Source organism: Dendropsophus ebraccatus, chromosome 10 (assembly GCF_027789765.1).
Source record: "Dendropsophus ebraccatus isolate aDenEbr1 chromosome 10, aDenEbr1.pat, whole genome shotgun sequence".
Classification (NCBI taxonomy): domain Eukaryota; kingdom Metazoa; phylum Chordata; class Amphibia; order Anura; family Hylidae; genus Dendropsophus; species Dendropsophus ebraccatus.
Window position 1 is genome coordinate 15,918,688 of NC_091463.1, and position 25,260 is coordinate 15,943,947.

General features: G+C 45.5%; 1 protein-coding gene across 1 annotated transcript; it reads left to right on the forward strand.

The window, feature by feature from the left end:
• The first annotated feature begins 1,999 nt into the window (after nt 1-1,999).
• ZER1 (zyg-11 related cell cycle regulator) lies at nt 2,000-24,479 on the forward strand. The gene is made up of 16 exons (XM_069943725.1): nt 2,000-2,217; nt 6,359-6,619; nt 6,752-6,902; nt 9,634-10,073; nt 12,618-12,794; nt 12,879-12,993; nt 14,299-14,445; nt 14,564-14,737; nt 16,631-16,846; nt 17,351-17,392; nt 18,462-18,581; nt 18,669-18,784; nt 18,873-19,061; nt 20,155-20,252; nt 20,522-20,624; nt 21,542-24,479. The coding sequence occupies exons 2-16, from the start codon at nt 6,462-6,464 to the stop codon at nt 21,597-21,599; spliced, it is 2,304 nt and encodes a 767-aa protein (XP_069799826.1). The 5' UTR covers nt 2,000-2,217; nt 6,359-6,461; the 3' UTR covers nt 21,600-24,479.
• Nucleotides 24,480-25,260: the final 781 nt, after the last annotated feature.

Genomic DNA, 25,260 nt, shown 5'->3' on the forward strand with positions numbered 1-25,260 from the left:
CCTCTCCAATAACGAAATAACTTGGACAATGCTAAAACATGTGTAAGAGACCCCCCTCATGAATGTGACATCTTGGATACATAAGTGGACAGGTACACTTCAAGACAAGAGAGAGTAAGGGCCCAATTATCATTTAAAAACTCGCTATGACGTGATTATCTGCCCGTGTGTTATAACGCCTAGCCATCAAACGACGAACAATAAGTCATTTATCGTCATTTATAAGTTGTTTGCAGATTAAACGTATTGTGGGTTTTCCTGAGCGAGCGTCTAATGATCGCAATAACGATTGTTAACAATGAATATTTTTCCATGTGTTGTGGCGAGGGATTTCAGCTCGTCAAGCGATCGTTCAGCAGTCTCTTATTGTTGATCGGAGAACTCAAAAATCAATTTGTCTATTACTACCCTAAGGTATGCTTGGGTCAGGTTCTTTCCTTTGCAAGTTACTTGGGCACTGGCTCACCTCTTCTGGTGTTGCCCCCAGAGTCTGCAATACATTTTGGCACTGAGGATGTCTTGCTTGGTTTGGCTGCATTAAAATTCTAGTGTCATACTCGGCTCTTTCCCTTTTGACCGTTTAAAGGGCTTATCCAACATCAATAACATGGGGATAACAATGAGAGTCCAAATACTGGGACACTGATCATGAGCCAGAAGGCAATCTGACCCACTTGATTGAATGGACAGCGGTTAGCGCCCATTAGTCAGGGGCATGTTACCTCCATTCTCCATAATTATCTCCATAATTAGTGGGAGACAAGGGGGTCAAACCCCCCCCTAACTATTGATTGTGGTTCGACATCTGATCAGATTATGGATGGTTATGGCGTCTTCCCAGTAAAGTCTTTATTCCACCTCTATGACAGTGCTATTACGGCTCGGTACATGTGTATGAATGGTCCCTTTGGGTTTGTTCACCTACATCTGGTAATCCAGAGCTAGCCCGAATTAGAACGCCAAATTCAAGACGCTTGATCAGCGGATCACTGGACATACGTGAAAGAACCATTACACCTTTATTATAGCTGGGCACTCAGAAGTGGTGTATGGAGCAATGTCTATACATCCAACTCTATAGATGTATAGACACATACCCCCTAACTTTTTGGAAGAGACACCTGTGGTTCAGTCTAGGAAGAAAAATATATTTTGTGTCACTGAACATGGCCTCAAAACGGATCCGTACCACCTACAGATGTGTGACAGGGATCATAAAGTAGAAAAGATAGGGGTGCACAGCAGGACTGGGTGGTGCTGGTTACGGATGGATCTTCATCCAAATATAATCCAATATAAAGACTCCGTAGCACTCGTTTTCATATGCAAAGTGTTCAGACGTTTATTTACAGCGTGAAAAAAGGCAAGGCCAGGAAATATACAATCATTGCAAAATACTTTGGGTTATGGCGACAGTGGACGTTTCGACCCTGTCCAGGGTCTTTCTCAACGTCGCTAGGTGTGTAGAAGGGCGATGCGCTCCTGGCGCTGGTCTGTGGCGTATCAAGCCCTTGCATATGAAAACGAGTGCTACGGAGTCTTTATAAGGGATCATAAAGTCCCATGATTCACCTAAATTTAACATTTTTTTAGGATCCATCGTGCGCCACATGATGCAATAATGTGCAAGTTTGGGTCTATTATACAGTAAGAAACCAGACACTTTATAGAGCAACATAAAAAGTTTATTAATGCAAATCTAATTCCTAGGTCAAAAAGAGGGAAATGTAAGGGGCAAAGAGGGACAGAGGGGCATGGGTCTATAGTAGGGACTGTCCCTCCAAAAGAGGGACACTTGGGAGGTATGTAGACATACATCCATAGAGTGACTGGAAGAGCCAGGCCTTGAGTACTAGCTGGCAGCCATATCCACTCAGATATACAGTATATCTCTAGGTGAGTTGGCTCATTGGTCGGTTATACACGCGGAACTCAAGAGCCGCGTCCAAAGTTTTGAGGGAATGACTAAAGTGACACAAGCGGTACGGTTGCTATGGGGGCAGAGCGGAAGTGACGTCAGAATTTGTTGACAGCGGAGCCCGAAGGATGCCCTGTGAGCAGGAGGAGGAGGATCGGCTGTGAGGACGGCCCGGAACCGAGCAGAAAGGCTCCGAGGCGGAACATCGCGCAGCCCCGGGGGATTTACAGGGTGATCGGTGCCCGGCCCTCGGTGCAGGGGGATAGGAGGCTGCGGCAAACCCGACCGGGGATTAGAAGGTGAGGACATGTCCGCCTGCTGACCCGGGGCTGGACGGCTCCGTACTCCGCAGCAGACGGAGGAGGACGCAGCCTGCAGAGCACGGAGAGCCGGTGTGGAGCTGCCAGCTGTCTCCTCCTGCTCATATAGAAGCCGCTATGGCCGTCGTGGTTATCACCCAGCTTTCCCAGGCTCCTGAATGGCAGATTTTTGTCTATGTGTATGCATCCTCCACACTGGGATCACTCAATAAGTCCAGGAGTCTGGGAAAGCTGAGTGATGGCCAGTATGGGAATCAGTGCAGAGGTTATCACCCAGCTTTCTTAGACTCCTGAATGTCAGATGTATCGGTATGTGCTCTTACACATCCTCTACTCTAGGGTGACTGAATAAGCTGATTCACATTTAGGAGTCCGGGAAAGCTGAGTGATGGCCAGTATGGGAATCAGTGCAGAGGTTATCACCCAGCTTTCCCAGACTCCTGAATGTCAGATGTATGGGTATGTGCTTTTACACATCTTCTACTCTAGGGTGACTGAATAAGCTGATTCACATTTAGGAGTCCGGGAAAGCTGAGTGATGGCTAGGATAGGAATTAGTGCATAGGTTGTCACCCAGCTTTCCCAGACTCCTGAACGGTAGCTACAGTCCTCACTCAGGTTTCATTGTATAAGTAGGTAGGATTGCCTTTCAGGAGTCTGGGAAAGCTGGGTGATGGCTAGTATGGGAATCAGTGCAGAGGTTGTCACCCAGCTTTCCCACACTCCTGAATGGTAACTACAGTCCTCACGCAGGTATCATTGTATAAGTAGGTAGGATTGCCTTTCAGGAGTCTGGGAAAGCTGGGTGATGGCTAGTATGGGAATCAGTGCAGAGGTTGTCACCCAGCTTTCCCACACTCCTGAATGGCAACTACAGTCCTCATTTAGGTATCATTGTATAAGTAGGTAGGATTGCCTTTCTGGAGCCTGGGAAAGCTGGGTGATGGCTGATATGGGAATCCGTGCAGAGTTTGTCACCCAGCTTTCCCACACTCCTGAATGGCAGATCTGTGTGTATGTGCTCTTACACATCCTCTACTCAGGGATCACTGAATAAGCTTATTCACGTTCAGGAGTCTGGGAAAGCTGGATGATGGCCAATATGGAAGCCAGTGCAAAGATTGGCACCCAGCTTTACAAACTCCTGAACAGTAACTACAGTCCTCACTCAGGTATCATTGTATAGGTAGGATTGCCTTTCAGGAGTCTGGGAAAGCTGGGTGACAATCAGTGTAACTGTGATTACATCTCCCCCAGAGGTTGTCACTCTGCTTTCAATCAGCCGGAATATTCAGTGATGCATCCCTCATTCTCTTATCTATAGGTATCTATAGGTATCTATATCTATAGGTAGGTGAGTTTGTCTTTAAGGAGTCTGGGAAAGCTGGGTGACAACCTCTTCAGGCGATGTATTCACAGCCATATTGATTGTTATGTATGATGAAAGCCGCCACAGAGGTCGTTACCCAGAAATCGATAGATAGATAATAGATAGATAGGAGATAGATAGAACTACAAGTCCCAGCACGCCCTGCTAGCTGCAGGTTCTGTAATGTTGGTGCCCCCCCCCTCTCGTTTCTATCTCTCTGTATACAGGACTTGCTCTGCAGCTCAGTCTCTGGTAGTTGTGTGATCTCTCTATATTCCCCGGAGTTCCCCGCTCTCGCCTGTCCTGTGATTTCCCGACAACGTAAACAGAAACATTCACAACTTTCTTTTTCTCGTGGTGGAAAAATATACAATAGTCAACTTGTTCACGGCCATATGATCGGCCATATGTTGTATGATCCCTGACCTGGGGAACCTACCGCCCTCCAGCTGCTGCAAAACTACAATCCCCATCATGCCTGGACAGCCAGCGGCTTTAAATATGGCAGAGGCTGTGTAGCTTTGGGTTATGCCTTTGGCTGTCCAGGCATGATGGGGATTGTAGTTTTGCAGCAGCTGGAGGGCGGCAGGTTCCTCATCCCTTCTCTATAGCATCACTAAACTACAACTCCCAGCATGCCCAGACAGCCGCTGGTGTGTGTGATCTGTTGCAAACGGCAAGTGGCTCCAAGCGTGATCGATCCTGGATAGATTTAGGGTGACCTTATTCCTTTACAATAGCTGTGACCCAACAGCACGGAGCAGACATCTTTAGCCATGCAATCTGTGTCGCTGTGTAGCCCAGGCCGAAGTATAATACAGGGTTACATTGTATTGGATAATCTCTTATACCACATTGTCTCATATAACCCTTAAAGGGGTTGTTTTTTTCTTTAAAATCAACTGGTGCCAGAGATTTGTAATTTACTTCTATAAAAAAAAAAATCCCTATTCTTCCAAAACTTATCAGCTGCTGTATGTCCTGCAGGAAGTGGTGTATTCTTTCCAGTCTTAGGGTATGTGCACACTTCGGAAAATCCGTCGTGGAATCCGCCGCTCACAGACTGTGACGGGTGCGTGCATGTCCACCCGTGTCATAGACTCCCTTCTGTGCACGGACGGATTCCCTCGTCCATTCACGTTCATGACACGTCTATGACACGGGTGGAGACGCGCGCGCCAACCAGCCGGGTGGATTCCGCAACGGACTTTCCGTCTATTTTCCGAAGTGTGCACATACCCCAACACGGTGCTTTCTGCTGCCACCTCTGTCCATGTCAGGAACTGCCCAGAGCAGTAGCAAATCCCCATAGAAAACCTCTCCTGCTCTGAACAGTTTCTGACTTGGACAAAGGTGGCAGCAGAGAGCACTGTGTCAGACTGGAGAGAATACACAACTTCCTGTAAAACATACAGCAGCTGATAAGTACTGGAAGACTGAAGATTTTTAAATAGAAGTAACTTACAAATTTGTATAACTTTCTGAAACCAGTTGATTTGAAAGAAAAAGATTTTCGCCGGAGTGGCCCTTCAATGATCTGGATCTGGCTTGGATAGGATCTCTGCATTCTGATGTGAATGAATTCATAGTATGCATTAGTCACAGAGCAGTATCATCTATGGTTCAGGAATTGTGTCCGAAATAATTCACATAGCGCAGGTCAGGATCATGTCATACCAGTGACGGAGTAAATAATAGCGGCGGTGTGCGACCGTCCTGTCACCTGCCAGCAGGGAATGCTTCCCTAATACTGTCAGTGACTAAGTACTCATATCATTATTATTGTGTGAAGTATAATGAGTCTTCATTTATATAATGGTCACTGTCTTTTCCATTTTTGTCAGTGCAAAACTACATGTCCCATCATGCCTTTAGCTAAAGTTTTGGCTGTCCAGGCATGATGGGATCTGTAGTTCTGCTACAGCTTGAGGGCTGTGGGTTTTACACCTGTGATCTATGTGATTTCTTACATGACTTTATTTACCAAAAATGACTCCTTACCCCCCCCTAAACCAGCTCTAAATTGTAGGCTGCTAGGTGTGTTACTTCTCAGCAATCTGCTTATTAGGCTCAGTCTGTCTCTAGTAACAGAGAGACCAGTACAGAACACAGTAAATGGCAATCTGCTGTCTACCGCTTGTTGTTAGGCTCAGTATGTCTCTAGTAACAGAGAGACGAGTACAGAACACAGTAAATGGCAATCTGCTGTCTACTGCTTGTTGTTAGGCTCAGTCTGAATGTAGTAACAGAGCGACCAGTGCAGAACACAGTAAATGGCAATCTGCTGTCTACTGCTTGATGTTAGGCTCATTCTGTCTCTAGTAACAGAGAGACCAGTACAGAACACAGTAAATGGCAATCTGCTGTCCACTGCTTGTTGTTAGGCTCAGTCTGTCTCTAGTAACAGAGAGACCAGTACAGAACACAGTAAATGGCAATCTGCTGTCCACTGCTTGTTGTTAGGCTCAGTCTGAATCTAGTAACAAAGTGACCAGTACAGAACACGGGAAATGGCAGCAGGGCCCAGCATGTGCTTTGTGCAGAGAGAACCTGCGCAGTGGACCTACAATCTGTGAGGCTATTTGTCTCACCTAGAGGATCCATGCTGTGCCTGAAAGGTAAATCAAGGCTTCTCTCTCATCTCTGATTACCCATACAGTCCCGGGCCCGTGTATTAATCCCAGTCTTAGTATTACTGTACTTATTGGCTTAGAAGAATTCCTTTTCATGAGGCTTCTTTTATTCCTACAGAGCTGCACTTCAATGTTCCAGAAAAGTTAACCTTGGAGGAGGGCATCCATCTTCCTGGTGCCCATTCTGTCTATCAAATTCTCCTTCACAGCGAGACACCAAGATGGCGACCGACAGCCCAGAATCCCTCATGACCATCTGCACTGACTTCTGTCTCCGGAACTTAAAGGGGACACTCTGCTACCTCCTAGACAATGAGATCCTCCGTCTACATCCAGATATCTTCCTGCCCAGCGAAATCTGTGACCGACTAGTGAACGAGTAAGTGACCACCATGGCGGCGTTGTGTACAGTGGGGCTAACAGCGGTGACATCACGTCCCACGGGTCACGTCTCAGTCCTGGTGAGATGACTATACCGCAGTGTGACCGCAGTCTCTTCCTCTCTTCTCAGGTACATCGAGCTGGTGAATGCTGACAGCGGTTTTGAGCCGCACGAGAGTTTCTTCACGCTGTTCTCGGAGCCGCAGAGCACGCGACTCACCCGCCTGCATCTGAGGGAGGACATTGTCCAGGATCAAGATCTGGAAGCCATCGCTAAACAAGTGAGCCGCGTACTAGTACATGACTCTCAGGCCTTGGCAGGCGACAAAGGGGCAGCCTTATCTCCGCTCTATTTGTCTTGATTCAGAGACAGCAAACCTCTTCCAGCACACGGCAATGTGATCTGTAGCAAACAGATCGGTTTACATGATGCCTGTCAGGGAATCATTCGATCTGGGTGGAATCTGTGCGCCTGTCATTGTATCACCCGCATTGGTTTGGCTTGTAGCTTTGCATATTAATGCTGTTGTCATTGAGAGCGGTAACTTTAGGTTGGGGAGGTTGCAGGGCTGGTATTTTGTTTCCGTGATTACTCGGCTGTTGTATTTCCAAAGAGCGTCTGCACCCATACTTTCCAGACCTTTAAAGGGGTTATCCAGCGCTACAAAAACATGGCCACTTCCCCCCCCCCCCCCTCTCTTGTCTCCAGATTGGGTGGGGTTTGGAACTCAGTTCCATTGAAGTAAATGGAGCTTAATTGCAAACCACACCTGAACTGGAGACAAGAGAGGAGGAAAAGTGGCCATGTTTTGTAGTGCTGGATAACCCCTTTAATATTGGGGTACTGCAGTTACACCTTCAAATAACTCCAGACAAAAAAACCTTTTAAAGGGGAACTATCAGCAGGTTAGACAAATCTATGTCCCTATTGCACATGGGGTGAGTGTCTCCTCATCCTTGTCTCCACTGACCTGGAAGAGAATACAGTATGTTATAAGCCACATCCTATATATAAGCCATCCCTACTGAGACTCCTCTGCTAAGGACATGGCTCTATTAAAGGGGAACTATCAGCAGGTTAGACGCATCTAACCTGCGGATATGTCCTTATTGCACAGGAGACACTGAGGAGGAAGTTATGTCTCTTACCCTTCATCCTCCGCGTAGTTTCTGTGCAGTTTTAATGTAATCCTTTGTCCAGTAAGGCCTTTTGAAGCACTGCCCTGCCCCCAGAGCCCTGATCCGGCCTGCTCCACTAATAACGGGACACCTGGAGCGGGGCAGTGATCTAAACGGCCTTATCGGACACAGGATTACATTAAAACTGCGCAATAGGGAACTTTCAGCAGTTTAGATTCTTCCTATAGCTTAACCTGCTTATAGTTCCTCTTCCAAGAAAATCCGTAATCAGTAAATTGTTTAATTAAAATGTTTGTTATTGTTTTTTTTATTCTTTTGTCAGAGCATGCCCACAGCATTTGTAGTCACAGAGTATGCTCACAGTATTTGTAGTCACAGAGTATGCTCACAGCATTTGTAGTCACAGAGCATGCCCACAGCATTTGTAGTCACAGAGCATGCCCACAGCATTCTCACTTTCTGTCTGGTAAGATGTTTAGAGGGTATAGATGCATTACATGGACTCTCAGGGGAAGTAGTGTATGGAAAGGGCTCAGGAGCTGAGCCCACTCCATACACAGTGCAGGAGACACCCACTGCTAATGACTGACACAAGTCCCACCGGTGTCAGTCGTTTAACCATTTAAATGCTCCGACCAATAACATGGCGTATTAAATGTCCAAATAACAGGTGCTGCATCTGTTGGGTTTCCGATCAGCACCTCTGCAACATGAATGTGGGGTGCTGATCGCTCAGTTCTGCAGCTTGAGGTCCGGGCTTGCCGATCTGACTGCTAATAGAGTCTGGCTTAGCCTAGCAGAATACCGATCTTACTGATCTATGCAATGAGACATTACACAGTATTACACATGTCCGTATCATCATTCATTAACATAATCATTGCTTATAAAAGGTGCCAAGTGAGACTTAAAAAGGGAACTGTAAAGATAAAGGGCCCTATTCCACAGTAACGATAATCGGCCGGATCGGCCCCTTTTGGTCCGATTTGGCCGATTATGGTTTGGTGAAATAGAGAGAACGATCAGCCAATGATCGTGTCATCGGCTGATCGTTTATTTAGGGCCAGACCTAAAATCATTGTTCCCCACCGCGCATCGCTACGGTTGAATAGCAGTGCGTGGCAGACGACCGACGATTTGACAAGCAGCAGCATCAGCATCATCATCATACATTACCTGACCAGGCTTCTTCTCCGCGCTGTCTTCATCCCCAGGTCCCGCGCGCTCTATGTGTGGCCTGTCAGCTGACCGGCCATTCTGAAGATAGAGCGCGCGGGACCCGGGGATGAAGACAGCGCCGAGAAGAAGCCTGGTCAGGTAATGTATGATGCTGCAAGGACATCGGTAACGATGTTCTCGCAGCCCTCGCTCAACGATCATCGGGCCATGGAATAGGCCCAGTAAACGAGCGGCGATCTAGCAGATCGCCGCTCGTTTACATCGTTGATCGGGCCCTCCTCGGCCCGTGGAATAGGACCCTAAGGCTAAATTCACACTACATAAAAGTATGGCCATTGTTGCCATCAGCAACAACGGGCGTACTTTTTGCGGAGAGCAACATAACCTTATCTGATATGGGATCCCGGCCGGAGCGTATACACATCGTATACGCTCCGGCCGGGATCCCATACGGGGCCGCAAATAACTGACATGTCAGTTTTCTTCGGCCAGAATTCAGTGAATTCCGGCAGCAGAAAGACCTGTCAGCTTCTTTATTCTCTTTAGTATAACCTTTAGCTGCTATATATATAGTGAGAGAGTACAGATATAGTTTTATTATATGTGCCTTCAGCTCTTAAAGGGATATTCCATTTATGCAGCATTGTATACATATACATCTCTGTCTCCTTTCTTCATTGCTTATTCCCACAGGATCTGGTTGAACTGTATCTTACAAACTGTGAGAGGCTGACGGCCAAGAGTCTGCAGACCCTGGCCAATTTCAAGTCCACCCTAGTGTCCCTAAGCCTGTTTGGCTGTAGCAACATCTTCTATGAGGAGGAACACCTGGGCCGCTATGATGACACTGACTGTCTGGTGAACCCCACCCGTCAGATCCTTTCCCGGGACTTCACCTTCCAAGGTTTCCAACAACTCCGCTTTCTAAACCTCGGCTGTATCACCAAAGGGGTGAATGTAGAGATGATGCTGCTCCCACTGGTTTGTCTAAAAGCTCTAAATCTATCAGGAATTCAGATGATTGACATCAGCTTTCTGACTCAATGGAAAGACACATTGGTGTCTCTAGTCTTGTACAACATGGACCTATCTGAGGATCATATCCGAATCATTGTACAGCTGCAGAAACTCAGGTATGGCTGCAGCTGGGATCCATCTTAAGTATTATTTCATGTGTTCTGCTATTACGATGTTCCTGCTTTCACAGTACTATATGTGCCTGCATTATTTAGATCTAGGGATAAAGTACAGGAGGGACAGGGCAGTACGGTCTGTACCAACATCATTTACATGGCGATCTAGGGGTACAGTAGCTGTGTGCGGCTGTACTATCTGTGCCCAGATCATCTGTAGAGGGTGGTAGACAGTATACAATCTCTGCCTATGTAATTTTAAGGGACAAACACAGTAGCAATCTGTACTTGCATCATTTATATGGAGAGGCAGGGTAGTACTTTCTGTGCCTAGATAGTTTACATGAAGAGGAGGCAGCATTATCTGTACCTAGATCACTTACAAGGAGATGGGGCAGCATTATCTGTACCTAGATCACTTACAAGGAGATGGGGCAGCACTATCTGTGACTAAATCATTTTCACAAAGACAGTACTATCTGTGCCCACATTATTTACAGGGAGAGATGTTGGAGGCAGTACTATCTGTACCTAAATCATTTACATAGTGACAGTGAGGCAGTACTATATTTGCTGACATCATTTACATAGTGACAAGGAAGCAGTACTATCTGTACCTACATCATTTACATAGTGACGGGGAAGCAGTACTATCTGTACCTACATCATTTACATAGTGACAGGGAAGCAGTACTATCTGTACCTACATCATTTAGAAAGCGACTGGGAAACAGTACTATCTGTACCTACATCATTTAGATAGCAACTAGGAAGCAGTACTATCTGTACTTACTTCTTTTATGTAGTGACAGGGAAGCAGTACTATCTGTACCTACATCATTTACATAGTGACAGGGAAGCACTACTATCTGTACCTACATCATTAACATAGGGACAGGGAGGCAGCACTACCTGTACCTACATCATTTACATAGTGACAGGGAAGCAGTACTGCCTGTACCTATATGATTTACATAGCAACTAGGAAGCAGTACTATCTGTGCCGACATCATTTACATAGTGACAGGGAAGCAGTACTCTCTATACCTACATCATTTACATAGTGACAGGGAAGCAGTACTATCTGTACCTACATCATTTACATAGTGACAGGGAAGCAGTACTATCTGTACCTACATCATTAACATAGGGACAGGGAGGCAGCACTACCTGTACCTACATCATTTACATAGTGACAGGGAAGCAGTACTGCCTGTACCTATATGATTTACATAGCAACTAGGAAGCAGTACTATCTGTGCCGACATCATTTACATAGTGACAGGGAAGCAGTACTCTCTATACCTACATCATTTACATAGTGACAGGGAAGCAGTACTATCTGTACCTACATCATTTAAATAGTGACAGGGAAGCAGTACAGTCATGGCCAAAAGTTTTGAGAATGACACCAATATTATATTTTCACATGATCTGCTGCCCTCTGGTTTTATGTGTGTTTGTCAGATGTTTTTATCACATACAGAAATAAAATTGCAATCATATTATGAGTAACAAAAGCTTATATTGGCAGTTAGAATGAGTTACTGCAGCAAGTCAATATTTGCAGTGTTGACCCTTTCAGGACCTCTGCAGTTCTCCCTGGCTGCTCTCAATCATCTTCTGGACCAAATCCTGACTGATAGCCGTCCATTCTTGCACAATCAATGCTTGCATTTTGTCAGAATTTGTTGGTTTTTGTTTGTCCACGCAGTGCTTGCAGATGCACTAACACCTGCCAGCTGCCATTCCTGAGCAAGCTCTGCACTGCTCGTAGCCCAATCCCGCAGCTGAAACACTTTTAAGAGACGGTCCTGGCGCTTGCTGGTTTTTCTTGGGCGCCCTGGAGCCTTTTTGGCAACAATGGAACCTCTCTCCTTGAAGTTCTTGATGATGCGATAGATTGTTGACTGAGGTGCAATCTTTCTAGCTGCAATACTCTTCCCTGTTAGGCCATTTTTGTGCAGTGCAATGATGACTGCACGTGTTTCTTTAGAGATAACAATGGTTAACAAAAGAGAAACAATGATGCCAAGCACTAGCCTCCTTTTATAGTGTCCAGTGGTGGCATTCTTACTTACTCATGACAGATTGATCTCCAGCCCTGTCCTCATCAACACCCACACCTGTGTTAATGGAGCAATCACTGAAACGATGTTAGCTGGTCTGCAATGATGTTGAAATGTGATTTGGGGGATAAAGTTCTTTTTCTAGGCAAATATTGACTTTGCATGTAATTGCTGTTAAGCTGATTACTCTTTATAACATTCTGGAGTATATGCAAATTGCCATTTTAAAAACTGAAGCAGTAGACTTTGTAAAAATAAAATTTGTATCATTCTCAAAACTTTTGGCCATGACTGTACTATCTGTACCTACATCATTTACATAGCAACTAGGAAGCAGTACTATCTGTATCTACATCTTTTGCATAGTATTCATAAAAGTGTGACGCTGTATTCATCATCATTGGGTTGTTTGCCTATTTGAGCTTTATACTATGTGCTTGGATAGGAATGTACATGGTCTTGTATCTTCCTGTAGGCACCTGGATATTTCCCGTGATAGACTTTCAAGTTACTACAAGTTCAAACTTACCCGGAAGGTGCTAAGCCTATTTGTGCAGAACCTTGAAGACTTGGTGGCTTTGGACATCTCTGGTCACATGATGCTGGAGAACTGCGCCATGTCAAAGATCGATGACGAGCTTGGTCCTCCCAGGTGAGATAGAAACATAGCGGCCCTCCAGACATTCTGTACTGTGAGGAAATCTATTGTCTATCAATGTGTCCTGTCTCCACGCAGCACCGACCCCAGTAAGAGCAGTATCATTCCGTTCCGATCTTTAAAGAGGCCACTACAGTTCCTGGGTCTGTTCGAAACATCTCTCTGCCGCTTAACACACATCCCAGCCTACAAGGTAAGGTCTAGGCCAGGCACTTACAGGGATTGTCTCAATCTGGCTTCAGAAGTAAGCGGCTCTGGTGATCAGCTGATCGCCAAGGCCTGACAGTTAGGTGTTATCAATAAAAGACATATTGCTCAGCTGTACCTTTCTCCAGCAGCGGCCTCTGCAGGGGAAATCAGGTATTGCATGGCACCAACCTTTCTGCCCAGGCTAAGGCCTTATTCATACTTTCGATTCCTATGAGTTGTTCACGCTTTTTGTAGTTTTACAGATCCGCTATCCATGTGGCAACAATTTAGGACATGTCCTAGCACAGGCTGTAATTGCAGCATGAATTCACCCATAGAAATCTATAGGAGCGCCCTTAATGTTTGTATTTTTACGGAAGGAATGTCTACAACGTCCGCCAAAAAATGCAGATCACCTTAATTTAACTATGACTTTTCCCCGTTTTTTACTGAAGCAATACGGATGAATTTTTTATGCTCAATGTGGACGACGATTTCAGACATAATATACGGTCCTGAAAAATGACTGAACATGTGGATGAGGCCTTAGGGCCCGATATGGGACCATGCAAGGATGCAAGCAAGTGCAGATGGGTTCTCCATTGCAGTGCCTCCAAAAGAGCATACTCAATCGCACAGCCGAGATGCATGAACGATCATTCTATCATTTGTTTGGCCATTTTAATATATTGTGATCGGCCACATATCCCTATGCACAGATGTGGGGGTGATAGTGATACACTTTGAAGCCGTGCTCAAGTGCTTGCTGACACTTTTACACTGGCTGGTTATTGGCTAAAGGAGCGTGTCTAGCAACACTCATTTCCAATAGTCTGTCCGTGTAAAAGAGGCTTAAGGGGGAAATATCAGTTGGTTAGACGCATCTAACCTGCTAATATGTCTCCACTGCACAGGAGATGCAGAAGAGGAAGGTATGTCTGTTACCTTCATCCTCGGCACCATTCCAGTGCAGTTAATAGTTTGCTTCATGTTCTGGAAAGACCGCTAGGGGGCACTGCCACCATAGCGCCGATCCACCTCACTCTAATTGTAATCAATTAAGCGGGCCAGATCGGCACCATGGGGGCAGGCAGGGCTCCTAACGCCCTCACCAGACCATGGAGCAAACTACAAACTTCACCAGCAAGGTGCTGAGGATGAAGGTAAGAGATGTAGATTCTTCATCTGCGTATCCTGTGCAATAGGGACATATCAGCAGGACAGATTTGATCCCCTTTAATACAGGCATTCTCAGTAAGGATGGCTTGTATACGAGAAGTGGCTTATAACGTACTGTGTTCTCTTCCAGGTGAGTGGAGACAAGGACGAGGAGCAAGTGCTGAATGCCATTGAAGCGTACACGGAGCATCGCCCTGAGATAACCTCCCGTGCCATAAACCTTCTGTTTGATATTGCCCGTATAGAGAGGTGCAACCAACACTTGCGCGCCCTGCAGGTATCCTCTCCACACATGCACGTTCTGTTCCAGTGTTTGGACTGTGAAAGAGGTATAGATTCCCCAATGGGACTATATATTTGGTGCTGAAGTCCCCCCTTTCCTCCTTTCTCTGTAGTTGGTGATCGCAGCCCTGAAGTGTCACAAGTACGATAAAACCATCCAGGTTACCGGGAGCGCAGCCCTCTTCTACCTGACTAATGCAGAATACCGCAGCGAGCAGAGTGTCCGGCTCAGGCGGCAGGTTATCCAGGTGGTGCTGAATGGCATGGAATCCTACCAGGAAGTCACAGTAAGCTGCCTCCATTGTTACTTATTCTGCCTTTATACATGTTGTCTTGTATTCTATGTACAAAGTAGAGAAGACAGACAGAGCAGAACTCCCTAGTCCATCATGGTGATACACCATGGTCTGATGAGAGCTGGTGCCGATCTGCTGTAATCTCCGCTATCAAAGTAGCATAGGAGTTAGGGGCAAAAAGTGGAAGTGCTCATCATTGGATATTAGAGATGAGCATGCTCAAGGCCGATCAGCATTTAAATACCGGTGGCTGAAGAAGTTGGATGCAGCCCTAGGGAGTCTGTGAAAACATGGATACAGCCTATGGCCTATGGGTGTATCAGTGTTCATAGGACTGCATCCAACTCCTTCAGCCACCGGTAATCAAATGCTGAACGATCGGTCTGGAGCATGCTCAAATAGCGCTCATCTCTATGGGATAAATAAACCATTAAATTGTGGTCAGCACCTCCATCATTAGTTCCACCATAAATAAATCAGCATGAAGAGACTCGTTTGGACTCCAAGGCCTAACATTTCTAAAGGATAAACTCCACAAACTTTTCAGCTAGAGTTATGACTAAGGACCTAGTGGTCCGAAACACGTCGGCAATTTTATGATGAATTTGAAATAAAAATTTTGGATTTTATGAAAGCTGAAGAGTTTGTAGAGTTTCTCTAATGGATATCCTACATTACTGACTAGTATAGTTGCTCAGTATATTACAAGCAGAATGTTCTTGTGTTCTCTTTTGGTAGAGGATTGTCCGTACAGACTGATATCGCCTTTTGTAAGAGGCCCGGCAGTCAGACGATTAGTAAGCAAACAGGCTGATAGCATCTTTTATGCAGGTTAAAAAGAACTGAAAAACAACAGTTTATCAGCTACACATCTCCCTGTGTAATAGCAGAGGTATAGCCTGCAGTGATGGAAGTGGAGGATCAACTCCTTAAAGGGGTTATCCAGTGCTACAAAAACATGGCCACTTTTTCCCCTCTCTTGTCTCCAGATTGGGTGGGGTTTTGGACTCAGTTCCATTAAAGTAAATGGAGCTTAATTGCAAATCGCACCTGATCTGGAGACAAGAGAGGAGGTAAAGTGCCATGTTTTTGTAGCCCTGGATAACCCCTTTAAACAAGAGCAGAGCAGCTCTATCAGCCTTAGCACCCTACCACATAACTACATCAGGGTATGTTTGTCGTCCGTTACCAAGTAGACCCCTGGGTCTGGCTGGAACCTGTATATCTTAAATGATAGGATGCATTCAGCAAGAAGACTGTTCACAGCACTCGCAGGTGGATAAATCCACAATTTTTATAATTTACATCAAAAAGCTGAGGACACGGACAGCGGGCGATGACAATCTCAAGGCTGAAGGCCAAGAAGAAGCACATGAGATTGTCGCCCACCATCCGCATCCTCGTCCTGATTCTTCTTGCTGGAGGCATCCTGTTGCACTTGTGATCTATGGTTTGCTGAGCACCACCAGGAGAGGGGGGTGCAAGCTAACAGGGGAGGACTTTCTCACTATTCCAAGGTATGAGGAGTGCCAGTGTTTTTCAAGGACTTTTTTTCTAAAATGGTTGGATATTTTTATTAAAAAATTGCAAAATGTAAAAAAAAATTAAGAATAAGAAATCAAGAAAACAGCATGTATAAAGTAAATGACAGACTGATACATAGAGAGAGAGGACACTATTTGGTTTAAGACTTTTTTTCTAACTTCTGTGCTGGGACACAGGTTACAGCGAAACTATTGAAATAAAAGTGGGTTAACTAGTCATGTTCTCCATCTCCATGACCTGACAGTGATCACATGTGCGTGTTAACCTGATATATACACTGACCTGACAATGATCTCCTGTATATATATTAACGTCATCCTGCTCTCTGGATTTCTTTAGGTGCAGAGGAACTGCTGCCTGACGCTGTGTAACTTTGGCATCCCTGAGGAGCTTGAATTCCAGTATCAGAGAGTGAATGAGCTGCTGCTGAACATCCTCATCCCGACTCGGCAGGACGAGTCCATCCAGCGGATCGCCGTCCACCTCTGCAATGCTCTGGTCTGCCAGGTGGACAACGACCACAAGGAGGCGGTGGGAAAGATGGGCTTTGTCATGGTAAGGGTTAAACATTTAAAGGGCGGGATCATTTTTTAGTTTTAATAATTATTTTACTTTAAATGGGCACTGTCACTACAAATAAATTTTGACAGGTCATCAGGTCATAAGTTATTGATTATAATTATATACTAACTTCTGATGTTGGTTTTAAATGTAGCTGAATAAGCTTTCGTGTCAGCCATAGGTGCGATGTGCAGCCATTTCTGTCTTTTTGGCTTGTGCATATCATAAGTTATTGATCACAGCGCTCTGATCAGGAGATATAGCCGGAGAGAAGATGCGGCAGCACGATCCACCCCCCGGCCGGCTGCTAATTCCATCAGTGTATCCTCATAGACTTACATTGATGGAATTAGTGAATGGCTGCGGAGTGGATTGCGCTGCTGTATACTCCTCTCTGCTATATCTACTGATCAGAGCACTGTGATCAATAACTTCTGACATGTCACAGGGTATCGGTAGTGACAGGTATGCTTTATAACTTTTCCTTTACCTTTATAGACGATGCTTAAGCTGATCCAGAAGAAGCTACAGGACAGAACAGTAAGTACGGTGGCTTCTACCTTGTATGTGTGTTTGTTGCATCACTCATTGTACAGAGCAGATGCAGGTGACATCATGCAGCCACACTTACTATAAATTGTAATGTTGTACGTCTACATTGCTGCCATATTGGATAATACTAACATCTGACTCTGATATGTCATGAAAATATGCCAAAAGTTCTGGTCGCTTGAGGTCAGCGTTTTCAGACCCAGATAAGTCACTAGTAGGAGGCGGGTGATGTGTGGCTGACAATGATGAAGGGAGAGAGACACATGAAGGTTCCTGCAATAGTTCATGTAGCCCAGACAGCGATTGGTTAAATGAGTGTTGATCAGCGAGATCGGCACTGGTTACTGAATCCCATGTAAAAGGGCCTTTACATTGGAATAAAGCACTAAGCCATCGAAATGGCTCCTTTATTCTCAGGCTACACCCTAGTGATGGGATGGGAGAAGTCCTTTATTAGAGTTCACCAAAAAAGTTTCTTTCAATTGAACTGGTGCCAGAGATTTGTAATTTACTTGTATTAAAAAATCTTAAGTCTTCTAGTACTTATAAGCTGCTGTATGTCCTGCAGGAAGTGGTGTATTCTTTCCAGTCTGGAGAGCAGGAGAGATTTTCTATGGGAATTTGCTACTGCTCAGGACAATCCCTGACATGGACAGTGGCAGCAGAGAGCACTGTGTCAAACTGAGAAGACTACGCCACTTCCTGCAGGGCTTACAGCAGCTGATAAGTACAGGAGATTTTTAATTTTTATTCTCTCTAGTCTGACACAGTGCTCTCTGCTGCCACCTCTGTCCATGTCAGGACATGTCCAGAGCAGCAGCAAATCCCAATAGAAAACCTCTCCTCCTCTCCAGACTGGAAAGAATACACCACTTCCTGCAGGACATACAGCAGCTGAGAAGTTCTGGAAGACGAGATTTTTTAAATAGAAGTAAATAACAAATCTCTGGCACCAGTTGACTTGAATTTTTTATTTTTTTATTTTGTGAACTACTCCTTTAAGTTGGGATGCAGCGCTGTTATTGTTGGTATAGGGTCTTTTTCCTTTGTCTTACAGTGTGACCAGGTGATGGAGTTTTCCTGGAGCGCCCTATGGAACATCACAGATGAGACGCCAGATAATTGTGAGATGTTCCTGAACTATGGCGGCATGAAGCTGTTTCTGGACTGTTTACGGGTGAGTGTACCTGCTCTTCCTCCTCCTGCTGCATCCCTCATCTAGACCGACCTACAACGTTACCAGGTGTCTCTTTACCGTCCACAGGAATTTCCAGATAAGCAGGAACTGCATCGTAACATGCTGGGGCTTCTGGGAAACGTGGCTGAGGTCCGGGAGCTCCGTCCACAGCTGATGACATCCCAGTTTATTACCGTTTTCAGGTACTCACCTTTTCCCTGGTTGCTTTGCTTTTCCCTTATGTAACAGACTGTATCTTGTCCTAACGTTTGCTCTTCTCACTCTTCTCAGCAATCTCCTGGAAAGCAAAGCTGATGGGATTGAAGTTTCGTACAATGCGTGCGGGGTGCTGTCACACATCATGTTTGATGGGCCTGAGGCTTGGTTTATTGCAGAACCAACACGGCAAGAGGTGGAAGAACGAATGTGGAGAGCCATTCAGAGCTGGGATATAAGCTCCAGGAGGAACATTAACTACCGGTCAGAGGCCTAGCTACTGTACCCTATTGTACTGGAGTCTGTAATCTGTATATAGCGCTACAGGCATACATTCTACAACTAGTTAACAAATGACATTAGTATAGGGCAAGGGTAGGGAACCTTGGCTCTCCAGCTTTCGCAAAACTACAACTCCCATCATGCCTGGACAGCTAAAGCTTTGGCTGCCCAGGCATGATGGGAGTTGTAGTTCTGGTGGGTGTTAACTACAGTCACTTAGTAGTCACTGTCTTCCCTTTAACACCAAGGGGTTATCCTAAGATCACAGGTTATCACCTCAGTAGGTGGTTGAAAATTATTTGGTCAGTGAGGGTTCGACCGCCAGCGACTCCCACCAATCATGAGAACAGGGCCCTGTCATCCAAGTCAGTGGAGCTGAGTTCATGTATGATTCCGCTCAGTATCCCCACTTACTAGGGGAGTGCTGAAAATAGTTAAAGGGGTTCTCCAGTAACTGGCGTCAGAAAGTTATACAGATTTGTATTGAAAAAAAAATCCCAGTACTTATCCGCTGCTGTATGTTCTGCATGAAGTGGTTTATTCTCTCCGGTTTGACACAGTGCTCTCTGCTGCCACCTCTGTCCATGTCAGGAACTGTCCAGAGTAGCAGCAAATCCCCATAGAAAACCTCTCCTGCTTTGTACAGTTCCTGAGATGGACAGAGGTGGCAGCAGAGAGCACTGTGTCAGACTGGAAAGAATACACAACTTCCTGCAGGACATACAGCAGCTGCTAAGTACTGGAATGGTTGAGTTTTGTTTGTTTTTTTAATAGGGGTCCCCACAGACCAATCAGGTGAGTTGTAATTGTGGGATAACTTCTTAACACATTCTTGATTTCTGTTTTTTTTTATACAAAGCCCCATATCCCCTCCAGCCTCTACTAGGGGACCTTGCTGCATCCATTTATATATACACTGCATAGTGAAGCACTATCTTATTGCTGACTCCTGCCGGCCTGGCATTGGGGATATGTAACATTTTCCTATGAGGGATAAATGGCGTCTTGTAATACCACCAGAATCTCAGGACTGTGTTAGTAATGATTCCTTACGTCCTTGCTTCTCTTTTTCAAGGTCATTTGAGCCAATTCTTCGGCTTTTGCCCCAGAGTGTTTCTCCTGTAAGCCAGCACTGGGCGACGTGGGCCCTCTACAACCTCGTATCTGTATACTGTGAGTATCACATCCCTCCTTCAGGGGTTATTATAGAATACATTGGCCTCTACTGAAGCGAAAACAGCAAATCCAATATAACAATATGTATAGTGTGGTGTAGAATGCAGCAAGGGTTAATAAATGGGGGTATATCCAGGGTACAGTCATATACGTCTATATGTCCACATGAAGGACCAGACGCTCAGGTCTTATATATGACTAATAGAACAGAAGAAGAACCCATGCATATTTATAATCCATTTTCTGTGTTTCCTCCCTGTATCTAGCGGACAAGTACTGCCCCCTGCTGATCAAGGAAGGAGGCCTCCCGCTGCTCTTAGATGTGCTCAAAATGACCACTACACGCCAAGAAACCAAGGATATGGCCAGGTACGTACACCACAGCTTCAGCACGATGCCAGATGACATATAGTTCCTCTTACTGAATAGTGGGAGGCCGATCACACCACCGATCACAACTAGTAATGGCGGATTGTATCCATAGTAAAGGGCATCAGACAGGTCAGCTTTCTTTTTCCCTGCGCAGCTTCATGTTCTTCCCAAGTGGACTCCATGTACTAGCTGTGGTCACAGCATATTAGGAAGCTGCAATAGACGATGCTGGGAACGGCACCAAAGTTCTTTCCATTCCCCGAGGGTTTGGGCGAGACCTGCAGCACACAACAGTTTATTAATATTGGGCATTAAATATACAAGAGGATATGCCACAGGGGACAAGTTCATTTGTAGATGTAGTCTGTAAGTTAGCGGCTTCTTCTCTACTTGCTGGTTCCGGTGTGGAAATCCAGTTAGAGGCCACATACTATGGGCCCACCCCACACTGTGCGCGATCTGCTAGATCGTTGCTCACTCTCGATGTCCGTACAGCCCTTGCTTTGGTGTAAAAATAGCAAATAGATGTACTTACCTGTCCAGGCTCCCCCTGTGTCCTCCAGCCTTGTTCCTGTCTTTCCCGCTCACTGCAGCTACCTCAGGGACTTCTCATCCCATCTCTGAAGTGACAGCCAGAGGTGGCTGTGGTGAGTGGAGAGCACAGCAACAGGGCTAGAGGACACGAGGGGAGCCTGGACAGGTAAGTATAATCTTTATTTTTTTTCTGTACCCTAGCATCAGTCCATCACTATTAAACGTAGCTCTGCATGGACGGCGGCCAATGATTTTTAAACGTGTTAAAAGACAAGGATCGGCTGATCATTTCCTTTATTACACAGTGATAATTTGCTGATTCAGCCCGATTCTACAGATTATCGTTCTATCTATTTATAAATCTGTCATCTTTTTTCCAGGAAAGTGATTGAGCATTGCAGTAGTTATAATGAAGAGAGCATGGACACATTACTATAAAGAAGCTGAAGGCAGCCAGGTGTATCCTTCTGTTCCCTTCTCCAGGGAGAACACTTCTATCCAGCTGGGGGCGCCACGTATGCACCCGGTAGCGCCAGGCACCAGGATGAACTTATTTTGCACAAGAAACTATTGTTATTGGTGTTTTATTTTTATCAAATTTGGGTGTGGTACCTAGAGAAAGCTATGGCAGCAACCAAGTAAAGCACGACTTCGACCCCATTGGTGTCCCAACATCTGACTTGTGTGAACTCTTCTGGACGGGGGGGATGTGGTAAACCAGGAAGACAGGCTCCTGACACCTTACTGACACATGCAGCTAGATGACTGATGAGCCCTATCTACTTCCGGTTGTCACCCTCTGCCACCTACCCTGCCAGTCAGGTGTCACCCGTAACGTCCGCTCACACTACAGAACCAATACACACAACATTGCAAAAATATCCCCGCTCCGGAAGAAGAAAGACTCTCTCTAGTGCCACCTATAGGTGACTATTCAAAGAAATTCAGTACCCTCTGAGAGGTAACACATACAACGTTATAATGGCGTGGAATATCATCACTTCAACAATACGGTGGCATAAGATGAAAACTGCAAGGAAACCGCCAGGCTCAAGGCTTTGAATGCTATAAAAGATCCCTGCAGAGAACGATACACAAAAGAGCAGGAACTGTACATGGCCACTGCCAATGATTCCTCCACACCACGGCCAAATCTAACATATGCTTGAAGTTACCACTCACTGTATGGTCTGGATTTTTGTTGGTATTTTTCAGTAGTTTGGACATTGCCATGTAACCACCTCCTAGTCACGTGATCTCACCAGAATCTACATCAAGGCTTTCATTGTTGGATGCTCACTTTGTGTCTGACATGTTTTCAGTGATCTTTAGTGTATTGTCTATAGGAGACAAGAAAGTAATAGCCCTGTCATATATGACGTCATAGGAGCCTGCTAGATTCTCCATTCTGAACAATCCCTTTAAATCCTAATGCTAGTCAATACCAGAAATTTTACAGTGTCAATAGGTTAAGGAAGCTGAGCTTTACTCTGCTGTATGCAGCATCTTGCACTAAAGCTGTTTTATATTTCCCTCTTCCGGCAGACGTATCATGGAGATAACACAGCTGGCACCAATCCGATCCCAGAGCCCCCCATAAGCCCCCCGTTTTTTTGTTGTAATAATAGTGATCCAAGGCTTCAGTGCCAAACCAACCCTGCCCTTAGAACCCTTCCTTTGTCTCAGTCAGTTTTGCAGTTGTTAAAGGGTTTGTCCCACAAAAGCTAACTATACCCTTTCCTTAGGATAAGGCGTAACCAGCATTCCAGGATTCCGACCACTGTGTCCCCCCCATGATCTTGGGAATGGGCCCCTGAGTCTCCTCTGACAGGGGAATGGTGGCCACGAATGCCGGGTCCCTGGTTCTCAGATTGTGGGGCACCCTAGTGGTTAGACCCCCTACTATCCTCTCCTGAGGATTGATTTTGTGGGACAACCCCTTTAAGGCGAGTATACCACCGGTACATTGCTTTATTGTTTTTTACATTCAATAGACTGGCGCTGGTGCAGAGAAGCCGGTGCCACGGTCCTTTTTTTCAACCGCGGCCAAGTTCCCATGCACTGGGGAGCAGACCGTCCCCCAGTGTGACTATCTCCCCTCCATGACGCTACTTCATTAGAATCAATGCTTCATGCCCTGACGGTGCTTTGTAATAAACTGGCACCGTGCGCGGAAATCAGTGGTTAAAAAAACAAGGACCTCTGCACCGGCGCCAGTCTGGTCAGAGACTGCCTATGAACAGGAGTGGTGCTATATCTAGTATTGGTCACGTAGATCCTCTTAGGTCTAAACTGTAATACCAGGCAAAGCCTTGGCACAAGAGTGGCGCTGTTTCTGAAATATTATTTAACCCCTTTAACAAGACATAGAAGCCAGATAAAATATATTGCTGTTTTAGTTCTAGACAAAGCTGATATCATATGTTGTGTATACAGGAGGGGGTACATATGTTGTGTATACAGGAGGGGGTAGACTTTAAGGCGGCGCTCCACCCACCATACAGACACCTTGTCGTGCACAGGATATCATGTACACGCTCCATAGCCCTAGTGATACGATACGTCTGGGCCGCCATGTCTAGGTGTCACTGAAGTCCAGGGAGAATGGCCAAGGTGTGAGGCCAGCGATCATGTGACATCTGTAGCAATATCGCAGTCATAGATTTTACCTGTAATTATATATGTGGATTCTGTTTGTTTCCTCCTCTCAACACTTCTCCTCCCCCATTCCTTTTTTTTTTTGTTCTTTTGCTTGTTCTCAAGTGTTCCTTAGAGAGTCCGCATCTGTGTCTTCCCTTCGAGGACTGGCAATAGCAAAGCAAACTAACCAACCAGGGACTTGTGGAAAGCGTTCCCCTTTATATTGTGCCTGAGGCGGGTGATAAGCGTGGCAGTGGAGCGGGACCACCCCTGCTCTTTTTGTATTACCAATTCCTCTTGGACTTTTTATAGCCATAGATATTCGGGTGCTTATTATGGACAGGCAATCCTCTGCAGGCCTCCTGAACACCTATACACTCGCCACATAGACGTTTGGGAATCAGTCTGACATTTTTAATTTTTTTTTTTTTTTGCGCCAAGTTCACTCCAAAACCTAATGGATTCAATTTGTTTTTTAAACCGATTTGTATTCATTGTGTTGTTGATTTGTATAGGTGTTCTATCTGGAGTAGGTCCAGTCACCTCCTGCAGGGGGCGTGGTGAACGATCGGCTATAGTAAGGCCCGGTGTAAGTTAGTTATGCAGTGCTACTGTGCATCGTGTTTTGTAAAAGCCTCAATTGATGACCTAAAATAATAAAGTCCCATGTTAAAAGGAGTAGTCCATGTGTCAAAGTTCTTTGGGCTAAATGGGTTGACGTAAATAGGGCTGATGTGCAGTACTACACACAACCTGGGGACAAGTGTGGCGCTGTTTTTGGAAAAGAGCCATGATTTACCCTATTGGTATTTTTGCATCTATCTGGGTTTGTAGGGGAAAGATTCAGTATCGTTTGTCATTTATGGATGTAAATCCCTTGTAATTTTGCTGTTAGGAGTCCAGTGGGCGGTCCTACGCAATGACTGACCTGTCTTGTATGAGTTTACTTTAAAAATATACATTGTTCACTGATTAGGACCGCATACTGGACTCCTGCATGATGTTGCAGCCATTGGTCACTTTATGCTGGCACAAGCTGTGATCACAATATAAAACCAGCATTGACAACACAGAGCCCACCCACCTCTAACCAAAAGAATGGTATACTGCTTTGCTTCCATGCTACCTGGTTGTTAACTGCTGGAAAGCAATGGTAGGTGAACCTCATCTGGTATCAGCACAAAGACTGGGCTTCATGGCTGAGCAGCTGCATGCCGGCCGTACATCACCAAGCACAATGCCCAGTCAGATGGAGGGGTGTAAAGCCGCCGCCACTGGATGCTGTGTGCAGTGACGGATCACACTTCTCTATCTGGTGTCTGATGATGAACGGGGGGAAATTCTCACAGACGAGGAGAGGAAGCTGCTCTACCTGTACAGGTGGAGCCACTCCATATTAATGGCTATGGGTGTAGGAAAAGATGTGTGGATCCCTTATACTTTGATATTTGGAGATGTC